We start from the raw sequence: 20,269 nt of genomic DNA on the forward strand, positions 1-20,269 counted from the left end.
GAGCACAGTATCCCCTTTCAAACTAATAAAAACGTACAACTAAACATTTTAAATCTTTTTGAGAAACATAGATAATATCCTTCTTGAGGATTATTTATCTGATTATCACCTCACTGGTCATTCTAACTATCACTCCTGTCTTTGATTCCTACCAGTGGCTTCCTTTTGCCTACCACAAAGTTTAGGCTTCTCACGGTCACCTTCAACTCCACCATATCTATGTCTCTGCTTTTATTTCAAACGACTCACCCTTTTGCCCCTTCACTCTGCCAATGAATCCCACCTAACCACTCACTTTGATGTTCGTCTCTCGTGTGGCCCCCCCCGCACATGGAACTTTCTCCCTATTCAACTCTTCGTTCATGAAATTCTTCCATGAAATCCTCCCATGCAAATTCACATTAGTAAAACGGATATCATCCATTAGTGTTTTTAAAAGGCTGTGATCAAAGTTACATTTATTTATGTGTCCTAGGATATTTTCTGTCTAACTTGTGTTGTGTGTGTATTTAAACTGTAAACGCCAAAGGGCAAAGATTATCTTCCTTGTACAGACCCAAGTATACTTCTTTCTTAATAAATAATCATAGAAATGTAGGGCTAGAAATGGACCTTCAGAAGTCAACAGGGCCAGCCACCATGCTAAGGCAGGACCAAATGAACCTAGACCCTCCTGACAGGTGCCTGTGCCACTCGTTCTTAAAAGCCACCAATAGTGGGGATTCCACAACCTCCCTTGGAAGCCTATTCCAGTCTAATAATGATGATAACAAAGAACAAAGGTGGAATAATCTTATTACACATGACTTTGATATTTATATACATGTAATTCACTGCAAAACAATTAGCAGAGTATCTAAGTACATGCATTGTATTTGTGAAATCAAAGGCCTGGATCGTCAGCAAATTGTGGGCCCAGTTCTGAGAGATGCTAAGCACTTTCTGGAAGTTACTGAGTGCCTTCAAGTCCCACTAAAACCAGTGGAAGTTGAGGTTAATCAGTATCTCACAAGATTGGGCTCTATAAGCCCTAATTTTTATTTTATTTTTAATTGTGTGGTTGCCGTTATCAAATATTCCTGTTATCAAATTTTGCCGTTATCTATTTCTGAACAGTGCTGGTGGACTTAAAACTTGAATCCAGCAGTTACGAACAAGAAATGTCCAAATCCTCTCTATACAGGGACATAAACTATCAAATTCCAAGTTTTAGAATCAAAACAGGGTGAACCAGAGCTGCTGTTACAGTCAGAGCTGAATAGATGCCTCTGTATATCTTAATTTCATTGTACCTATTTGCTAGATATTTTGACACAGTAATCATGTGACTTCCAAGTTAGTTGTAAAATGGGGCAGATAATTATCCTAATAATTAGTAATGATGTAGAAAAGATTTGATGGAATAATGATATAAAAAGTCTCTTATTATTAAGTTGGGGGGGGGCGGGGAGAGAAACCTAAAGTTCAATATTTTTACATAAATAGGAGAACGGTATACAAAAGGAAACACCTACCCAAAGATTGTTTTCATAGTAGAAAGCATCAAGAAGCTTGACAATATTTGGATGATCGCAGGATGCCAGAATATCAATCTCAACCATGTAATCTTCTAGTTCTTCCTCAGATTTCGTATCAATCACCTTTGCTGCAGCAAGGACTTTGGTTTCTTTGTTCTGAGCCTGTAAAAGGAAGTCACAGCACCATTAAAACAGGAACTTCTCAATATTGAACCCATTCAAAATAGTGACAAACTTCAATTGTTTCACCTCAAGATTCTGTTATAATAATTACTATAAAAACTACTATAGCATTTTGCCATCTTCAACATGTTTTACGAACATTTACTAATTAATCCTCAACATACCACACAGAAGACAATATATACATATTATATACTGGATAAACTGAGGCAGAGGAAGGTTTGATAACTTTCCTAGTGAAAGAGAGAATCCATGGAAGAAATAAGTTGAGAACGTAGGAGTTCCTGACTCCTAGTTCCATTCTCTGAATCGTCATGCTGTCTATCTCTCAAGGAAGTTACTGTTGGTACTCCCTATAAAAGGAAGAGCATAAAATTTACATCTCAAATGAAGGATGGGGTAAGGTGGCTTTAAACCACCTTTGTGCCATCCTCCTGGGGCTGAAGAAGCACTGGGAGTAACTAAAGATTTGTCTCAGTTATGACAGCTTCCTGGGATGCTCTATGGGCCACAGTACTGCCTCTCTAGTGTAGCTGTTCTAAGCCAACGGGAGAGAGCTCTCCCATCTGCTTAATTACTCCAGCCCCTGTGAGCAGCAGGAGAAGCTCTCCCACCAACACAGAACTGTCCACACCGGCACTTAAATCAGCATAAATTATGTCGCTCAAGGGGATGGCTAATTCACACCCCTGAGTGACATAATTTATGTCGATTTAAGCTGTAGTGTAATCATAGACTAAGGAGGATGATATCACCTCCTGACTTCCTGCTGGGTTAGAAGTAACTATTCTGAGAACACACTAAGCTAAAAACCTTCTCTACAAGCTTGTTTACAATCTTAGATCTTACTAACTGAACTAAAACTACACTGGATCTTGGAGTGTTAAGAAAGGAACCACAAAGTGGAAAAATAGGAGGTAGAGGATTGTGCCTTTTATAAAGAAAAACTCTGTTTTTCAGATAGGAAACTAAAGTTTGTTGACCATGTAAAACTTTATGGACCTATCCTAGGAAAAATGTCTCAAAATGGCATGCCGTTGATAATTACAGTTCAGCTCCAACAGTGTTAGCATAACTGGGAGCTCTAGTATAGATGTCTACCTGCTGCTGGTGGTGTTTAATAGGATGTTGAAAATTCTGGCAGCCTGTCGCATACTGCTAACACAGGGGTAGCTGAACTGCATACAGCAATGGTGGGAAACTTTTAGAAAATGTTCTTGGTGTAGAGAGGTCCCCCAGCAAATGGAGAACTAATGGAATTATGCCATCACAAGCAACAAAACCCAGAAAGCTGAGCAACTGAGAGAGGAAAGGATTTGTAGTTAGACTGTTTAAAACTCTGGTTTTTGTTTGGCTTTTAACAACACCTTTTTAATACCAAAGTTAACAAATATTTGGAAGAAGGGAAGTCTTTGTTAAACATTCAGTAAAAGCGTGAGAGCTCACCATACTCAAAAAGTAATCCAGTAAAACTAGAGAAGATGAGACTGGACGTTTTGATATATTTCTAAGATCAAAAACAATCATAAAAGTAAAACAAAAGCCTTTAAGTCTGTCTATATACATCATAAATGGACAAAAATACAATTTAAAAAAAATCTTTTGAAGTGACGCCATAAATTTGAAATCTAATCAATTTCAATAAATGAGAAAAAAGTAATTTCTAAAACAATCATGTTTCCCTAATTTTTTTTTTTTTTAAAAGAAGAAGGTTTCCCTCACCAAGTACTGTCTGAAAGACCCACAAAAGCAACACAGAAAACTGGCAAAGACCACAATGCTGCAAATATATCCACGCAGAGCAACCCCTGTGCCCACAAATGTGTAGTTGCAGGACTGAAGCACAATTCTCTTGATAATAGAAGAAAAACCATGAAACTGACTATACACAAAGTGCCATCACAAATGCACAAAAACTCCTTAAAAAGATGTTTTTCCTCTAATCTCTTTTAGTTATGCTAATTTTAGACATTGCTTGTAATACCCACAGATAAGAATTTTTAAACATGATTTCCAAGTTGAGAGTGTTCCTTTAAAACTCAATGATTTATTCAATTACTCTGTAAAATATATATTAAAACTAAAAGGTAGATCAGTATTTACAAGTATCTACTTAACTCAATTGGGTGTTCTATTGAAAGGAAAAACTGGAAAACACACAAATGATAGGTTTATAAACATGCACACAAAAACGTGGTTCATTCAATTTGTGAACTGAAATGGTCACTTACTAGTGTATTACTATCAAAAAATAAAATGACTAAACATTTCCATACATATGAGCTATGGGGGGAAAAATATCACCAGTAAAATAATAGTCCTAATTATTTTCAAATAGTCTTGCCTTTTTTTTTTTTTTGGCCACATCAACAAAATTACTTATTTAAGATGGACATTTAGTCAGAGCATATGTATTCATCAACGTGCAGCAATGCTAGAATATAATTTGAATGAATCAGCTAAAACTACTATATTATGTTGAGGATATGATTTTCTTGACAAGAATGTAGTAAATTTATATATCAAGTAGCACTTCCAAAAGTGAACTGTAAAAACAAAACAAAAGTCTTGACATTTGCCTTTTTGTTTTTCCACAGTAATATCAGAACATTCATAGCTGTATGAAGTTATTCTAAAACATAAAACTAATTACTGAGGTAGATATTCTAATGTCTGATAATATAAAGGTGAAACCAAGGTATTTTATCATTTGTTTGTATTGGTTTCATGTTTTGCAAAAGGAGCAAAAGTCAAATCTTCCTGTACTCTAACTGCACTCAATATATTGTATCATTAATAAATTAATGATAGATAAAATAAATGAAAGATAAAATAGGTATCTAATTCCACAGTAAAACCAGACTGATATGTTTTCTGTGCAAAGTAAAGATGAAATATCTACTTACTTAATGCAAATATCTACTTACCCAAAAATTTATTTTCACAGAACGGGCAGAAATTTATTTTCTTCAGTATCTCCTTGGAGTTCAGAGTTCACGACCTTGAGGGTACGTCTACACTGCATTTAAACACTCATGTTTGGCCTGTGTCAGCTGACTCAGGCTTTGGGGCTGTTTAATTGTGGTGTAGACATTCAGGCTTGTGTCCTCAAGGTCACAGAGCCTAGGCTCCCACCGAAGCCCAAATGTCTACACTGCAGTTAAACAGCCCAATAGCCCGAACCCCACAAGTCTGAGTCCGATGACATGGGCCAGTTGCACGTGCTTAATTACAGTGTGGACATACCCCACTGTCTAGAATCTGTAGATCTGCCTGTGACAAAGAATTCTAAATTTCCTAACTCGCAGGGAAATGCATAACAAAAGACTTTTTAAAATTTGCATTCATTATAAAATGCGAACTATAAAGCATTTCTGAAATTGATTTTTTTTTTTTTCAAATAAAGCTATACTTAAGAGTTTGATAGGAATCACTGAGTTTTACAACAGCAGGAGTATCACTTTCTGGCTCAACTTCATCGTGATTGAAAACAAAAAGTAGTACACCTCTACCCTGATATAACACGAATTATGATATAACGTGGTAAAGCAGTGCTCCGGGAGGGGGATGGGAGATGCGCACTCCAGCGGATCAAACAAGTTCGATATAACACTGTTTCACCTATAACGCGGTAAGATTTTTTGGCTCCTGAGGACAGCGTTTCATCGAGGTAGAGGTGTAATTCAAAACATAGGAATATCACTGAGTGGTCTAAATGCAACAAAATCCACATTTGTTCTGTTTGTACTGACAGATCGCCCTGCATGTTGATCTTTCCCAGATCCTTGTGTTCCAAGTAACTTGAACTCTGGTTTTGTGCTGGTTTGGTAAATCTAAGTATTGGAATATCCTCCAGCTTTGGGGATTGTCTGCCCCATTCTTTGCAGTTCACGCTAATTGAGTGACCTCAGTGTGGCTCCCCTGGAATCCCGGTTACTATTATTACAAGTCCTAAGGATTATGATAAGGACTCAAAGATATCAGAGACTTTCTTCTTCAGGTCACCAGCTTTTGGGGAATCTGATACAGTTTTTCATCTCTAGGGAAAGGGAGACACTAAAGGTACCAGAGCACTATCCCTAGACTCAACTGTCCCCCCACCTCCATGATCTTTCTTAGCACCCTCTGCAATTAGGTTTCTGAAATTTAGATCTTTGCCCAGCTGTTTGCTACTGTAGAGGGGTTAACTATGCCATGCTCTCTTACTCTGCCAACTACAGACACTGCTGAGATAATACAGGCTAGAGAATCTTTCTTCTCCCTTTTCCCTCCTTCTGCCTGTTCTCTAGTGGGATACTGTATGACTTCACTGGCTATTGAAACAATCTGCCAGAAAAACACTAATTTGAGTAAGTAGGCAAAGTAGACTCGTTTTTAAGAATTAGAAAGTAATGCTGAATTTAAAAACCTTTACATTTTTGCTAATTAAGGCTGGAATTAAACATTTGTTTGCTTTGTTGTAAATGTGGAAGATGCTGTTTAAAATAATCATAGTCTTGATGACCTATCCTGGTTTATAACGACATGTTTTTCATATAGCTGCTGCAAACAGGAAGTTAGGCCTCCACTCAGACACCCAGTCAAATATGATGACGATTACAAAGCTCTAACACTTAATGTTATTCCATTTATGGGAGATAATGCTGCCCGCTTCTTGTTTACAATGTCACCAGAAAGTGAAAACAAGCATTAACATGGCACTTTTGTAGCCTGTCTTGCAAGGTATTTCCATGCCAGATATGCTAAACATTCGTATGCCCCTTCATGCTTCGGCCAACATTCCAGGTTGAAGACTCTGAAGCGCCTTCCAAAATCTGAGAGGGACAAGGTGTGGAACATACTGTCAAAAGTCTTAGAAGAGCAACACTCCGATGCAGAAACTACAGAACCCAACCACCAAAAGAGAAAAACAACCTTCTGCTGGTGGCATCTGACTCAGATGATGAAAATAAATGTGTGTCAGTTTCCAGTGTTTTGGATTGTTATTGAGCAAAACCGGTCATCAGCATGGAAGCATGTCCTCTGGAATGATGGTCGAAGCATGAAGGGGCATACAAATGTTTAGCATATCTGGCATGTAAATACCTTGCAACGCCAGCTACAACAGTGTCGTGTGAATGCCTCTTCTTACTTTCAGGTGACATAACTAAAAAGTGGGCAGCATTATCTCCCATAAATGTAAACAAACTTGTTTATCTTAGTGATTGGATGAACAAAAAGTAGGACTGAGGAGACTTGTAGGCTCTAAAATTTTACATTACTTTATTTTTGAGTGCATTATGTTAAAAAAAAATCTACTTTTGTAAGTTGCACTTTCACAATAAAGAAATTGCACTACAGTACTTGTGTGAGGTGAATTGAAAAATACTTTCTTTTATCTTTTTTACAGTGCAAATATTTTTATTGCAAATATCAAGTGAGCATTGTATACTTTGTATTCTGTGTTGTAATTGAAATCAATACATTTGAAAATGTAGAAAACATCCAAAAATATGTAAATGGTATTGTATTATTAACAGTGTGATTAAAATTGCAATTAATTGTGGGGTTTTTTAATCTTTTTAATTTGTTTGACAGCACTAGTTACTAAGGAAACTAAGTAGTCACAGACAAGGAATAAAGTACTGTCATGGTTATGAAACTGGCTGGCACAAAACAGAGTGGAATTAAATGGTATATTTCCAATATCGCAGAAGGATAACAGTCAAGTGCCCAATGATCTATACTAGGACTGCGATATTTAATACATTAATGTTCTGGAAAAGGTGGTGAACAGTGAGATGGCAAATTTTGATACCTATGTAGAGGGGAAGGGAGTACAGCACAAGTCATTCAATTGAGTTGCTTAGAGATACATACTGCTAGCTCAAAGTAAGGGGATTTGGGCAGGGGAGGGTAATTGTTTAATATTTTTTGATACTGTAATTTGAGCTAGATTAAAGGATTATGAGGTGATGTGTGAAAACAGAGGTAGATGGCTAGAGCTGAAAGACTAAATGAAATAAGATACATCACTGTATAAGCACTGCAGCCTTCTACCTTGCTAAAGTGAGCAATAGCTAGTTAAAATAATGTATACTTTTCCTTTTACAAAGACATGCTTATGCTAAATTCAGACTAGCAATACTTTACAAAAAGATATTTGATGAAAAACAAACTACTTCAGATTGTTAGAAAGCAGTGGTAAAATAAGATTCCATATTAATCATAAAATAGGACAATCAATACCATGTGGAAATTGGCTTTTGTGGTTTCTTACGAGGTTTGTTCTGTACATACTCTGTCATCATACTTCGCACTTTATCTTTATTTGCTGAAAAGCTATTTTGTTCAGATAAAAACATGCTTATTTCTGAGCTAATGAAGAGGAAGTAGGGTATGTTTTTATCAACTTGCAAAAGAAAAAAGGCACTGCCAAAATGTCTTTGTTTCCTAAAAAGTGTTAGAAACTGATTGATAATTCTCTTTACAATAGTAAAACAACTCGTTTTTGGAGAAATTTAAGCTTAGAATATTACAAGAAGTAAAATGTTAAGAAAATTTTAATGGATTCTGAGGGTATTGCTGAATTGCTGCCTGCCACAAAGCTTTAGAATTTTTTAAAATAATTTGCTTTTTTTAAAATATAAACCAACTGTAAACAAATGGAAAATTGAACAGGAATTAAAGAAAATTATATGATATATTTAAGCTAGTGTTTCACAGATCTTCTACAGTTTATGAATAAAGATGTAAACATCAATATTTCTGCCCAATTCTATGCTGATGTTCATTTAATAAGAGGTGCAAAATTAGATTAAAAATATATTAAAAGCTAAGACTTCCAGCAATTACGTACTTTGATTTTGTCTTTTGATTCTTTTACGAAGCTTACACTGAATCTCCATTAGTTTTTGATATTGCCATATCTCACAAGAGAAAGAGGGTTGATAAGAGCCAGCACTTGGATGACAGATCTCTGAGGAACACCTAGTGCTGCAAAAATGGCGTTCAGGATTCAGTAGGTGGACTCTTCACTCAGATTCAAAGGAAAACCACTATCCCAGCATGGTTTTAGGAGCAATATGATGCTTAAGATGCTCTTTCAAATGAGATGGACCCATGAATTGTATCCATTAAAGATTCCCATGTGATTATTCATAACTGTATGGGTGTTAACCCTGGAATACTGACAAAATTACAAGTTGGCTTATTACAGTATGCCTACCTAAATTACTCCTCTTTTAATATGTTCTGTAGTGTTGTTGTGTAGTATACTGTTATACACCTACTGAATTTAATTTATAATGTAGCCACACCAGTGGTATACACAATAATTGCTGTGGCAGCTAGTATCAGTTCATAAAGCATATTGGAATCATTTGAAATAAATGTTAAATATAAAATATAAAACCCTCTGGAAAGCTTTATGCACAAAATGTGCAAGGAGGAAATGGCTGCCCTTATGCAAACTTTGCAGCTATATTAAATTAGATATTTTATCTGTATGTTTATGAATGGCAGAAGCATGACAGATGTCCTTCCTCTGATATAACTGAGATGTTATAATAGTTTTAAGTACTATATGTAGCTAGTTCTGGAGTTTTGTATCTTTTTGTAACTAACTTGTTATAATTATTAAGGGGGAGGAGCTATCATTATCACACTGTTTATTATGGCTTTTCCATTAAAACTCCTTTATTGCTGAGTGGGTTAATGGTGAATTCAGGACTGGGGAAAACCAAGCATCCTCATGATGAACTACTCCTGCCTGATAAGCGCAACTAAAAAGTGTTTCATACTAGTGTACGAAATGTTAATAATGTTGCAAAAATGTTCATTTTAAGAGAATTATGACTTTTATATTGCCATTTTGCTTAAAACTGCCTATATCCCCTCACCCCTGCTAAGAGCCAGGAGCCTCCAGTGTGGGGGGAATATTTTTTCCCTTTCATCAGGCAGAAGCTCATTACTGTTTTCCTCATCCTTCCTCCCCAATTCCTTCTGTTACACTCATTGAGTCTTGTTTTTGTTGGACTGAAAGCTCGTTGAGGCAGGGACTGTCTTGTTTGGTATTTCCACTTTCACATCAATCTCAGGACAACCCTCTTTCTTTGCAACTGGCTGAGTAGGGTACACCTCTCCCCAAGGCATTTCAGCTATATTTCACGATTTCTCAACGTCTGTATTATCCTGTCACAAGTAGGTTTAGTGTCATGAGTCGTAGGCATCTTGTCAATGTTTCATTCTCTGAGCAGAAGTTAATGTAGCATATTTAAAAAGCAGAGGGAAGAGACTCTGAAATGAAAGAAGCCAGAGGATATATGCTTGGAATAATCTTTGAAGTAACATTTGTGAGTGGTCTTGTGTCTCTTTACTCAATAAACTACTGAAAACTCATCACTCTGAGAAGGTGCTCTTGCTCTAATGGCTACACTCCATTCCATGTTAATTCCATCTTGTTTAATTGTTTTTCTTGGTTTGTGCCTTTAAATTATAAGGCCAAGATTTTCAAAAGTAACTAGTGATTTGAGTGCCCAAACTGAGACTCTATGAAAAGGGTCTGGTTTTCAGGGAGTTAATTATAACTAAGAACTCATCTATTCTATAGAATCTGAAGCGAAGATCTAAGGTAATGCTCCATGGTTTCTGAGCCCACAGATTGAAAATTCACCAGCAACATAACTGAAATTTAAAAATGCAGAATTTTATTGAATTAAATATGAAAACAAGTAATAACCAATACAGCTGCTCATATTTTATATTAAATGATCTTTTCAATATGCAGCAAATCTCTATACTATCAACACAACTCCAGCAGCAAAGTTGTCAGGCAAAGCTGGAAATTTAGTTAGCTAGCTGGAAGACATAGGAGGAAGTTTAAGATGTTAGAAAAGTTATATTAGCATAGACACTTTGGTCAGGCTGTGGGAAAAAAACGGGGGCTATGGGGAAAAAGACAGCCTAGGGTGCCGGGGGTGTGTGTGTATGTCAGACAGGGGTTCATAAGGGCTAGTGGGAGAGGGGCTAAATGGGAGTGGAGGCACAGGGCCATATGGTGATGGGGGACAGGGTGCAGAGCTCCATAGGGACAGAGGGTGTCTGAGTGGGGGCAGAGAGACACAAGGGGGTGCAGGGCCACATAGGGATGAGGGGAGTGGGTATCTGAGTGGGGGTGGAGGGACACAAGTGCCTGACTGAATGGGAGAGGCTGGGGATAGCCAGGTCTGCATGGAGGAAGCTCCCTAACAGTCCTCCTCTCCGCCACCACCAAAAAAAAAACAAAACAAAACCATGTTCCATACTTTTCTCACCCAGGCTCCTTCCCAGAAATTATTTCCCTGTCCCTCAGCTCCTCTGTTACTCCTGACTCCCCCCAGCCTTTGCACTGCTTCAGGGTGTGTGTGCGGGAAATATGGTTTTGTATAGTAGTTTAAATGAATTATTACTCAGAGTTCTGTATTAATATGCCTAGCAAGGAATCTGTTTGTCAAAAAACATTTTCTGAATCTGTTTTGTTGTCTGTATTGTTACAGACATACTTGCTGACAGGTATTGTGAAATAAATGACCAAAAATAATTGAAACTGGTGTGATTACATTGTGTTATTTTGACAAATAAAATATGCATAATTTGAAAATACTGGGTGCAGAATTTTTAATTTTTTGGCACAGAATTCCCACAGCAGTAGTGTAGGCTGCATCAACACTAGAGGGCAATGAAGACACTGCTATGCTGGTATAGTGTCTTTAGGGCAGCATACCCCCTTAAAATGGATATTTTTACTAAGCTTATCAGTAGCGAAACAGTTAAGCGTTGACATTTAAATGGTTATTAAATTTCAGAGTTACCACCCTACTCAGATAAATGAGAAGTTCACATCTCTGAGCTATTGTTTCAGGCTACAGTATTTATAGACTTAGGGGATAATTTTCACAAGGAAAAAAGGTGTATTCTTAAATCATGTTAGCTAATACATGGTAACTAACAAGAGGTACAATCCTAGTGAAGGCAAGTCAGTTTGCTGTTTTCACACAAGTTAGCAAGTTGAGGTAAACTCTAGGCTTTCCTCATAGTCTTATGAGCAGGCCTAAGGTTTTACCTCGAACAGCTAAGGCCTTGTCTCCAATACAGAGTTTTGTCGATGCAAGTTACATCAATGATCAAAATCTGGCATAATTACATCACTTGTGCATGTTCACACAACGCTCCTGTCGGCAGAGCATGATCACAGGTGGTGTTCTAGCATTGACAGACAGAGCAGTGCACTGTGGGTAGCTATCCCACTGTGCTACTTGCTACCTGTTGCAGCTAGGAGTTGTGGGGAGGCAAAGTGGATCACAGTGCATCATGGGGGCATGCTCAACATCCCATGATGCAGGTTTTTTCCATCCCATCACTACATAGGCTTCCAACTGTGTTTCACTGCATTTTTCAATGGCCGCTGTTTACCGGGAGCCTGCCCTCTGTCTCAAAGGATGGATCCTGCACTGCTCTCTACTGTTGTGGTCACTGTTATGAACACATCGTGGCTGGTCATGCAGTATATCATGAGCACCCAATCTGAACACGTATCAGAGGTGCCTGACCTGCTATGTGCCATGGAGAGAAACAACACCAGTTTAATTTTGGCATTCACAGAGCAGCTGACATGATGACTGTTGCTTTTGGGCTTGGGAAACAAGCACTGAGTGATGGGATCACATCGTTATGCAGGTCTGGGATGACAAGCAGTGGCTGCAGAACTTTCGGATGCAGAAACCCACCTTCCTGGACCTGTGTGTGGAACTCTTCCGAGCACTGCAGCGCAAGGACACCAAAATAGTGGAGAAGAGCATGCGATTGCTGCGTGGAAGCTGGCAACTCCAGACCGCTACTGGTCACTCATGAATCAGTTTGGAGTCGGGAAGTCCACCATTGGGGATGCATTAACACAAGCGTGCAGGGCCATTAATTGCATTCTGCTATGAAGGACTAACACTCTTGGAAAATGTGAATGAGATAGGGAATCCCATTGCTGCAAAATCATCCACTAACTTGCTCTTCCTTTGTTGCTTCCTTATCTGGTGGAGGCGCTCCACCAGTGTGTAGGGGGTTCTCCTGAAGGCCACATCTGCAGAAGCACAAGAAACAAACAGAAGCTGATTGTTAGTGCATGCACAGCATTGAATCATTGTAGTAAAATGCACCTCTTTTTAAATATGAATCAGTTTTTCATTGTCCCTTGGCAAGCGCACACAGCTCAGTGAACACCCTAAACACGGGGAGTTCGACATGGGCAGGGGGATGTGTGCTCAAGATGGGGCAAACTGTCTAGGTGTTTTTTTAAGGGGATCACTGCAGACAACTAGGGACAATATTGTAAATTCTGCCACCATTTTCCACCAATGAGGGTCACTGAAGCCAATCTCTCTCTCCTGAGGGTAAGCAAGGATGCATGTGTGCACCTCCTGCATGTGTGCAGCTTCAGACCGAGTCCCTTTGCTGTTTGCCTGTGTGCCGCTTTGCTCCCTGTACAAGTGATTGCCAACTGGCACAGGAAAGTTTCCTACAAGGAACCTTCGGCAGAGGATTGGCGAGTACCTCCAGGAAAGTTTCCTAGAGATCTCTCTGGAAGATTCCCGAGGAAATCTTGGTGGCATTAACACACTGTTTTGCTGCACAGAGGAACGTGTGGCACATGCAAACACAGCTAGTCTTGTACATTTCTATCCCTTCCCTCCTTTCTAGAATATAGGGAGCAAAGGACAGCTCTACCTCAGATAACCAAGCAGCATCAACTCAAAAAGATCACTTACCAAAGCTCTCTTCTCCTGCATCATGTGCACCAGAGATGGACTGCTGGGGCCGGTTAGATCCCTCCTGAGTGGAAAAGAGATCCTGACTCGCCGCGCCACTGGACAATTCTGCTGTGTGCTCCACATCCTCCTCCAATTCTACCTCCTTATCCACAACTTCATCCTTGGGGTTGATTCTGCTGTCCACTCTCTCTAGCTACACTGAAGTATCCACAGGGCTCTTGAGGTCACCACCAAGGAAGACGTCTAGCTCCTTACAGAAGTAGCACGTCTTCAGCGCCTTCTGGTACGCCTGCCTCAGCTCATTTTTCTTCGCACAGCACTGATGCATGTCCCATTTGTAGCCCATCTTCAACATGCCATGAGAAGTCTGACCATAGGTACTGAAGTTCCTATGGCTGGAGCAAAGCTGGGACTGCATCCAATAACTCAGATGTGCTCCAAGCAGGAGAGCGTTTGCTGCATGGCACTACCATGGTCAGCTGGGAAGATATAATGTTTGCTGTCCACACCGAGCAAACAGGAAGCGAAATTTCAAAAATTCCCAGGCCTTTAAAGGGGGAAGGGCAGATGCCTGTGCACCTGAGTGCAGGGCAGCGGAGTTCAAACTGCTGACCAGAGCGGTCAGGACGGGCATTGTAAGACACCTCCTGGAGGCCATTTACAGCAACATAATCAAATGCAGTGTCTACACTGACACTTTCTATCTAACTTTGCCGCAAAAAGCTCCATGCCTCTCATTGAGGTGGTTTTATTTTGTTGACAAAACAAGATAATTTTGTCGGCGGAAGGAGCATTGTAGTATGTACACCTGCACTGTTTTGTTGACTAAAGCGGACTTTCGTCAACAAAACTCTGTAGTGTAGACAAGGCCTTACTTGGGTGAAAACTGCAAACTGACTTGTCTTCACTTGGATTTTACCTTGGGTTGGCTACCATGCATTAGCAAACTTGTGTAAAAAATTAGAAATATTTTTTTAAAAGAAAACTTTGATTCTGGAACATAATTCTGTGCTCAGAGTATCATGAGACATGTGGGGCCCAGCAAGAATAAATTACCTAATGCATAGTCCACGTCTTATCAAGCTTATTGTATCCTGGCCAAAGCTAAAGCTCTTTTCCTCACTGGACTGCTTGCTAGAAGGAGAGTCAAGGGCTTGGCTGAATATTTCTCAAGACAAGATCCAGTCCTTTAAGCATTAAGTTTTTGGGCTCTTTGTAAAGAACAATTTGACATTTTTGCTTTCCTCAACCAAGAAAGAATTGCTCATCTGTTGCTCAAGAATAAGAATGAAATAAAAGGAGACATGTTGGCAGTTGCAACTGCAATTGCCTTCATTATGAAGCTGTACGAAAACTAGGCGGATTAAAAAATAGTCATTACAGAAAAGCAGTAGTTAATCCCTGCCCTACTTGAAATAGACTTGTCACCAGAGTAACTTAATAGCTCTAGACTGGTGGATCCTAGGCAGTAACACAATTGATTTTGACTATTCTTGCTCTTTGCAGTTGTTTTAGAACTTTGCATTAGCTTAATTTAAACAAAATTGAAGTTTTTATTGAAATATGAAATGAACAAAATGTACACCAGACCATGTTATTTTAAGATTAAATTCCATTTATTTTAAACTGTCTCATTCAGTTTAATGTACTTTAGATTTCAGAACTGACAACACTAACTGCATAAAAGATTGGCTTGTTGTCTCTCTCTAAAATTGTGAGGTTTTTAGGGGTGGAACTATGACTTCCTCGGCATTTGAAAAGGGATTGGGACATTTTGCATGCTACTGCAAGTTAATTTATCAATTTGGTTTGGTTACTGTATCGTAGCACAATGTTTTAATTTCACTCGGTTTACTTTCTTCTTGACAGGTAAACTATTAGACTCACCAAAAGTAAACAGACATTATTATGATGTATGAAGATGTGCTGAGGCCGGTAAAGTACCATCCTGTAGCCAGATTTTGAGTTTGAATATTTGTTTCAAAGAATGGTTACACAATTGGAAAGGACAACAATGGGCTTTTAAAATATAACTGAGCAGCCTAAGGGAAGCAGCCTGGATCTCTCCAGATCCTCCTGAATAACTGTTCTCAGAACTATGTTTTATATAAATATACATGTATTTATACATATAAGCAACATGGAATGTGAAAAACTGTCAATGTAGGAGTAAGGCTGCACACAAACATACATCAGGAAATTTTAAAGTTGAATGTTCAACCTTAATGCTGCAACTTGGTGTCTACATGTTTAGCGTTTGTTATATGATCATATTTTTCCAACACAGCATAATGTATTGTACAAGTGAAACTGCACATGTACAGCATCTTGCAATTTACCATTCTTCAGTGCTCATCCTTGTATGTTTCTGGTTTATGTAAATTTTCTAATATATGCATTTTGTCAGTATGTGTGACTACATATTCAATATTAGTTATCCTTTGGAGACAAATTTCTAAACAGTAATTTGTTACTGCAGTACCTTGAGCTGTTGTTCAATACAAATAAAGTCTCCTTTTCCACTTGTATTTTATGATTCCTTGTTTTACTGTGCTTTGTCTAGCTAAGTTTTATGGCAGGTCAGAATACAAACACCACTAAATATTTTCAGCATATATTGGATGTGCTTTCTTTTAAACATTCTTAAATATTTGAGTGGAAATAGATCCACTTATACACTGTGGACTTGAATGTTAAACATTTATAGTTACACCAATAAAATGAATACTGATTTTTTCTGTAAACCATCCCAAAACTGTGTGCAAGTGTCACAAGTATTAAATATTTAACTGCATAAATTACCACAGGGAGCTACTACAGCATGTATTAGTGAAGCAGCACTGATAATCTAATCATTCAAAGAGCTCGGGATTTACAATTAAATTACAATGCTTTGTATGGTAACACATTTTCACTTACTAGAAAGTGAAGTATAGCACAGAGTAAGGTATCTAAGTATGGTTTACCATGTAATATTCACACAGTACAATATCATGAACTGGCCTACACAAAGTTGTCCCTCCTACTGGAAGATGGTAAGTGTACTTAAGTGGCTGGGCGAAATGTGACAGACTATCGAAAGACGAGCATAAAGGGAAGTAAGAATACGCATCTAACTAATGTTGATATTTCTTCATATAAAACTGTGCAACCTGGCATTAGCCATATTACATTTTTAATTTCATTCATTACTTAGGGGGTTTTGTTGTTGTTTTTAAGGCAAAATACTAAAAAGGTGATACTTCAGGCTCCAGGGCTTTTTTTTATTTTAAAAAAAGGGGGGGGGTATAAATTCCTTGCGTTAGGTATGACTTGGTTGTGTGCTACCAGCCACCCTTGATCAAGGCTGCAGAAAGACAAATGTCATTGGACAAGAATGCCCTTTACAAGACCCAGGGTTTCCCAAAACATGTATCATAGGCTATGACTCATTTCCTGTTTGAATCACTTAAGGCTTTTTGATTGCTATACTGTCACTGCATGGAGTAGCTAGGGTTAGCTAATAAAAGGACTTGTGTGTCTTTTCTTAACAAGAAGAGAAACAAATATATATTTAAACAGTCCCCTAAACAAGACTTTAGTTCCACGCAGACTTGAGAACAGTTAAGCCTTGTTTACCTTAGAAATTTTCATGACTTGCGTTCCATAGTTAACCCTCCACCAATGGTGGAACCTCTGGTGTAAATATGGCAAAAGTTATTCTTCTATCATGGTCTGAGTAGGATTAAAGACAATGGTAAAAAGGTATAACTTTGTCTATACCAGTACTGATGATGCACTGTTTGGAATAATAGGTATGAAAGTCATCAATACAGAAACATCTTTAAAATTTACACTCAGATTGTTCCAAAGACTGACCCAGGGCAGTGCCTCAAAGCTCAGATGCCCTACTGTAGACCTCTATTCAGGCTTTTAAAAGGCAAGTGGATCACCTGACTTCAGGTTTTGGGGAAATGTTGCATTTCCACTCATGTCCCTTTCATGAAAAGTGCTATATAAGAGATAAGTAGTAGTATTATTTCCTGAACTCCAGATGCATCTAACTGAAGATTCAGCTTCTCTTCAGGGATTCCACTTCCTTGGATAGGGGTAGAAAGGAAACCAGAGTGGGAAGGAAGACAGACAAAAGGAAATCATTTTCTTTTTGCACTGGAAATAAAAATGAAAAATAAAGTACTTTTCTGAGAGAAAGAGGAACAATACAAAGTTTTCGTACTTATGTTCATACCACAAAGAGAATGCCTAAGATTCCCAGACAGAACTACCACTGAAAGGGAGCCATCTGTATAGTCTTGGATAAACATAACTCACTCTCCCACATCAGGAACTCCATCCTCAGTTCCCTAACCAAAGAAGAGTGGCAAAAAGTTTTCTTGTGCACCACTTAAATAATCCAAAACAAATATACACATGTATAGCATTCTCTCAAGTATGATTTTCATAATTTAGTCAAATGTAAAACAATTTCACCTAGAATGTGTGTGTATTGCTCCTCTGAGGACTATTTTCATACCAAAGATGCAACTCTAAAATTTTAGCCACTTTAAATGTAAGGCCTGTTAAAAGCAAGCAAAATCAAGAACTTTTCTCCCTCAGAAGTGGATGAACATTCAAGAAAACACAACTTCATAAACAGATCATGAAAAATGTAATGCTTAAACACTGTTCAAAGTTATGACAGCTCGAAAATAGGACTTTATTATGGAAATGGTTGTACAACCTTAAATGGTTGCATCTGTCCTACTATATAAAGTATATACAAACAATCTGGAGAATAAAAATGTCAGTAACAGTTCAAGATGTTACAGATAGATTGTTAACTATAAAAGACTATGCATAGATTTCTGGATCTTAAAAATTAGAAATTTTGTAAGTATAGGTGATGCAGAGAACTAGAAAGCTCATCAGAAATTAAAGTAAGCGTTTCCTATTTCAAATAAGGTACTTAACTAGAGTGTCAGAACAATTTATATAGCTGAGCTCACGCTTTGGAAAAGATGACTGCCTGGTAAAGGAAAGGGAGTGATCATGAACATATTCTATATTTATCCTCTGTGCCCTTGTGTGCTCACTGCATTCAAGAGTAAAATGTAGACAACATATTTATATGATCAGGACCCACAGTGCATAACTCTCATACACCAAATGACAAGGATATACAGAAAATGAGGGGGCATTAAACAACTTGTGGTATCCATCTTGCTTATTTAAAACATTTCATTGGTGTGGGTATGATGAAGAGAAACCTTTTATAAAGAAGAAAGATGACCATCTTCAGTAGGGATCCATTAAAAATATAAATAGTAAAATTCTCAAACAATAGTTTACTGGTTGTAGGTAAGTTTTTCCTGCTCTACCCACTCCCTCTCAAAACCCCAAAGTGACAGAGGCAACAAGGAAGCATACACAGCTATGTGCAACAAGACTGTTTCTTACTGTTTAATCATGAGAAAGACTGCCTTATTCTTACCTGATAGTCTCATGTTCTTTAATAAAATGATTTACAATAGTGTGAAAACTAAAGTTAACACTGTCTCTCCATACTTCCTGGGGCACTGCAACATTAAGGATAGTTTTGACTTTGAGCAGCTGACCAAGCTGATCAGTGAGACTAAAAAAAATCCTTAGTTTTCTACACATGGTAAGCTTTCATCTTTGTTTCAAAAGCCATATCCAGAAGACAAACTCCTTAGGCCTGCTTAACGCAATGATGAGCTATACTTAGGAAGTAGAGATTAAATAAAGAATATGAGTTTGTAAGTGTTTTAATTAAATAACAGTAAACAATGCTGTTATTTTAAGAATTCATGTTACATCTGAGTAAAAATAAACTGAAGTGTGGTCTACATCTAAAACGCAGATCAACCTAGATAGGTCGCCCAAAGGTGTAAAAAATTCACACCCATGAGACGCATAGTGATGCTGACCTAAGCCCTGCTGTAGGCTACCTAGGTCGACAGTTCTTTCCATTAACCTAGCTACCTATCTCGGGGGGGGGGGGGGGGGGGGGGGGTAGATTTAGTACAGCGATGGAAAAACCCCTGCCATCACCGTAGTAAGTAGTGGTGTGCCGAGTCTTCATTTATTTACTCTAATTTAAGTTTTCGGATGCCAGTAATACATTTTAACATTTTTAGAAGGTCTCTTTCTAGAAGTCTATAATATAGAACTAAACTATTGTTGTATGCAAAGTAAATAAGGTTTTTAAAATGTTTAAGAAGCTTCATTTACAATTAAATTAAAATGTAGAGCCCCCCGGACCGGTGGCCAGGACCCGGGCAGTGTGAGTGCCACTGAAAATCAACTCGTGTGCCGCCTTCGGCACGCGTGCCATAGGTTGCCTACCCCTGATCTACACTAAAGCGGTGCAGCTGCAACGCTTGTAGCATAAATGTACCCTGACTTGTTTCTTCTCCACCTCTCATTGCCCATTTCTGACAAAAAGTAACAGTACCTAAATGGAAATCCAATCTGAATTTGTGACAAGTGCAATTTCATTATTTCACTATTCATTTATTTTTTTAAAAGGAGAAATTAATTTGCGTCTAGCTGTTTATGAAATTCCCAACACAGCCTAACAGTAAACACCTACATCCGTTACAATAAGGCTATTTTTCACTTATATTCAAATATGTTAATAGTCTAAACTATTTGCTCCCCATACTGACATATTTAACATGTATTTATGCAATAGTCCAATACAACAAAGAAAGCTATTATCCATTCCAGACCTTATGTTCAGATAATGAAAAGAAAAAACATGCATTTTTTCAGTTTATACATGAAGCT

At 38.1% G+C, this 20,269-nt stretch overlaps 1 protein-coding gene across 2 annotated transcripts in view; it reads right to left on the reverse strand.

Moving 5' to 3' along the window:
* The window catches only part of SLK (STE20 like kinase), a 72,008-nt gene that overhangs the window by 39,223 nt on the left and 12,516 nt on the right, over positions 1-20,269 (reverse strand). For both annotated transcript variants that reach the window (XM_054033678.1, XM_054033679.1), the window contains exon 2: positions 1,515-1,679. In XM_054033678.1, the coding sequence (XP_053889653.1) occupies positions 1,515-1,679 (165 nt within the window). The remainder of the gene's footprint in view (positions 1-1,514; positions 1,680-20,269) is intronic.

Source organism: Malaclemys terrapin, chromosome 7 (genome assembly GCF_027887155.1).
Source record: "Malaclemys terrapin pileata isolate rMalTer1 chromosome 7, rMalTer1.hap1, whole genome shotgun sequence".
In the NCBI taxonomy this organism is placed as follows: domain Eukaryota; kingdom Metazoa; phylum Chordata; order Testudines; family Emydidae; genus Malaclemys; species Malaclemys terrapin.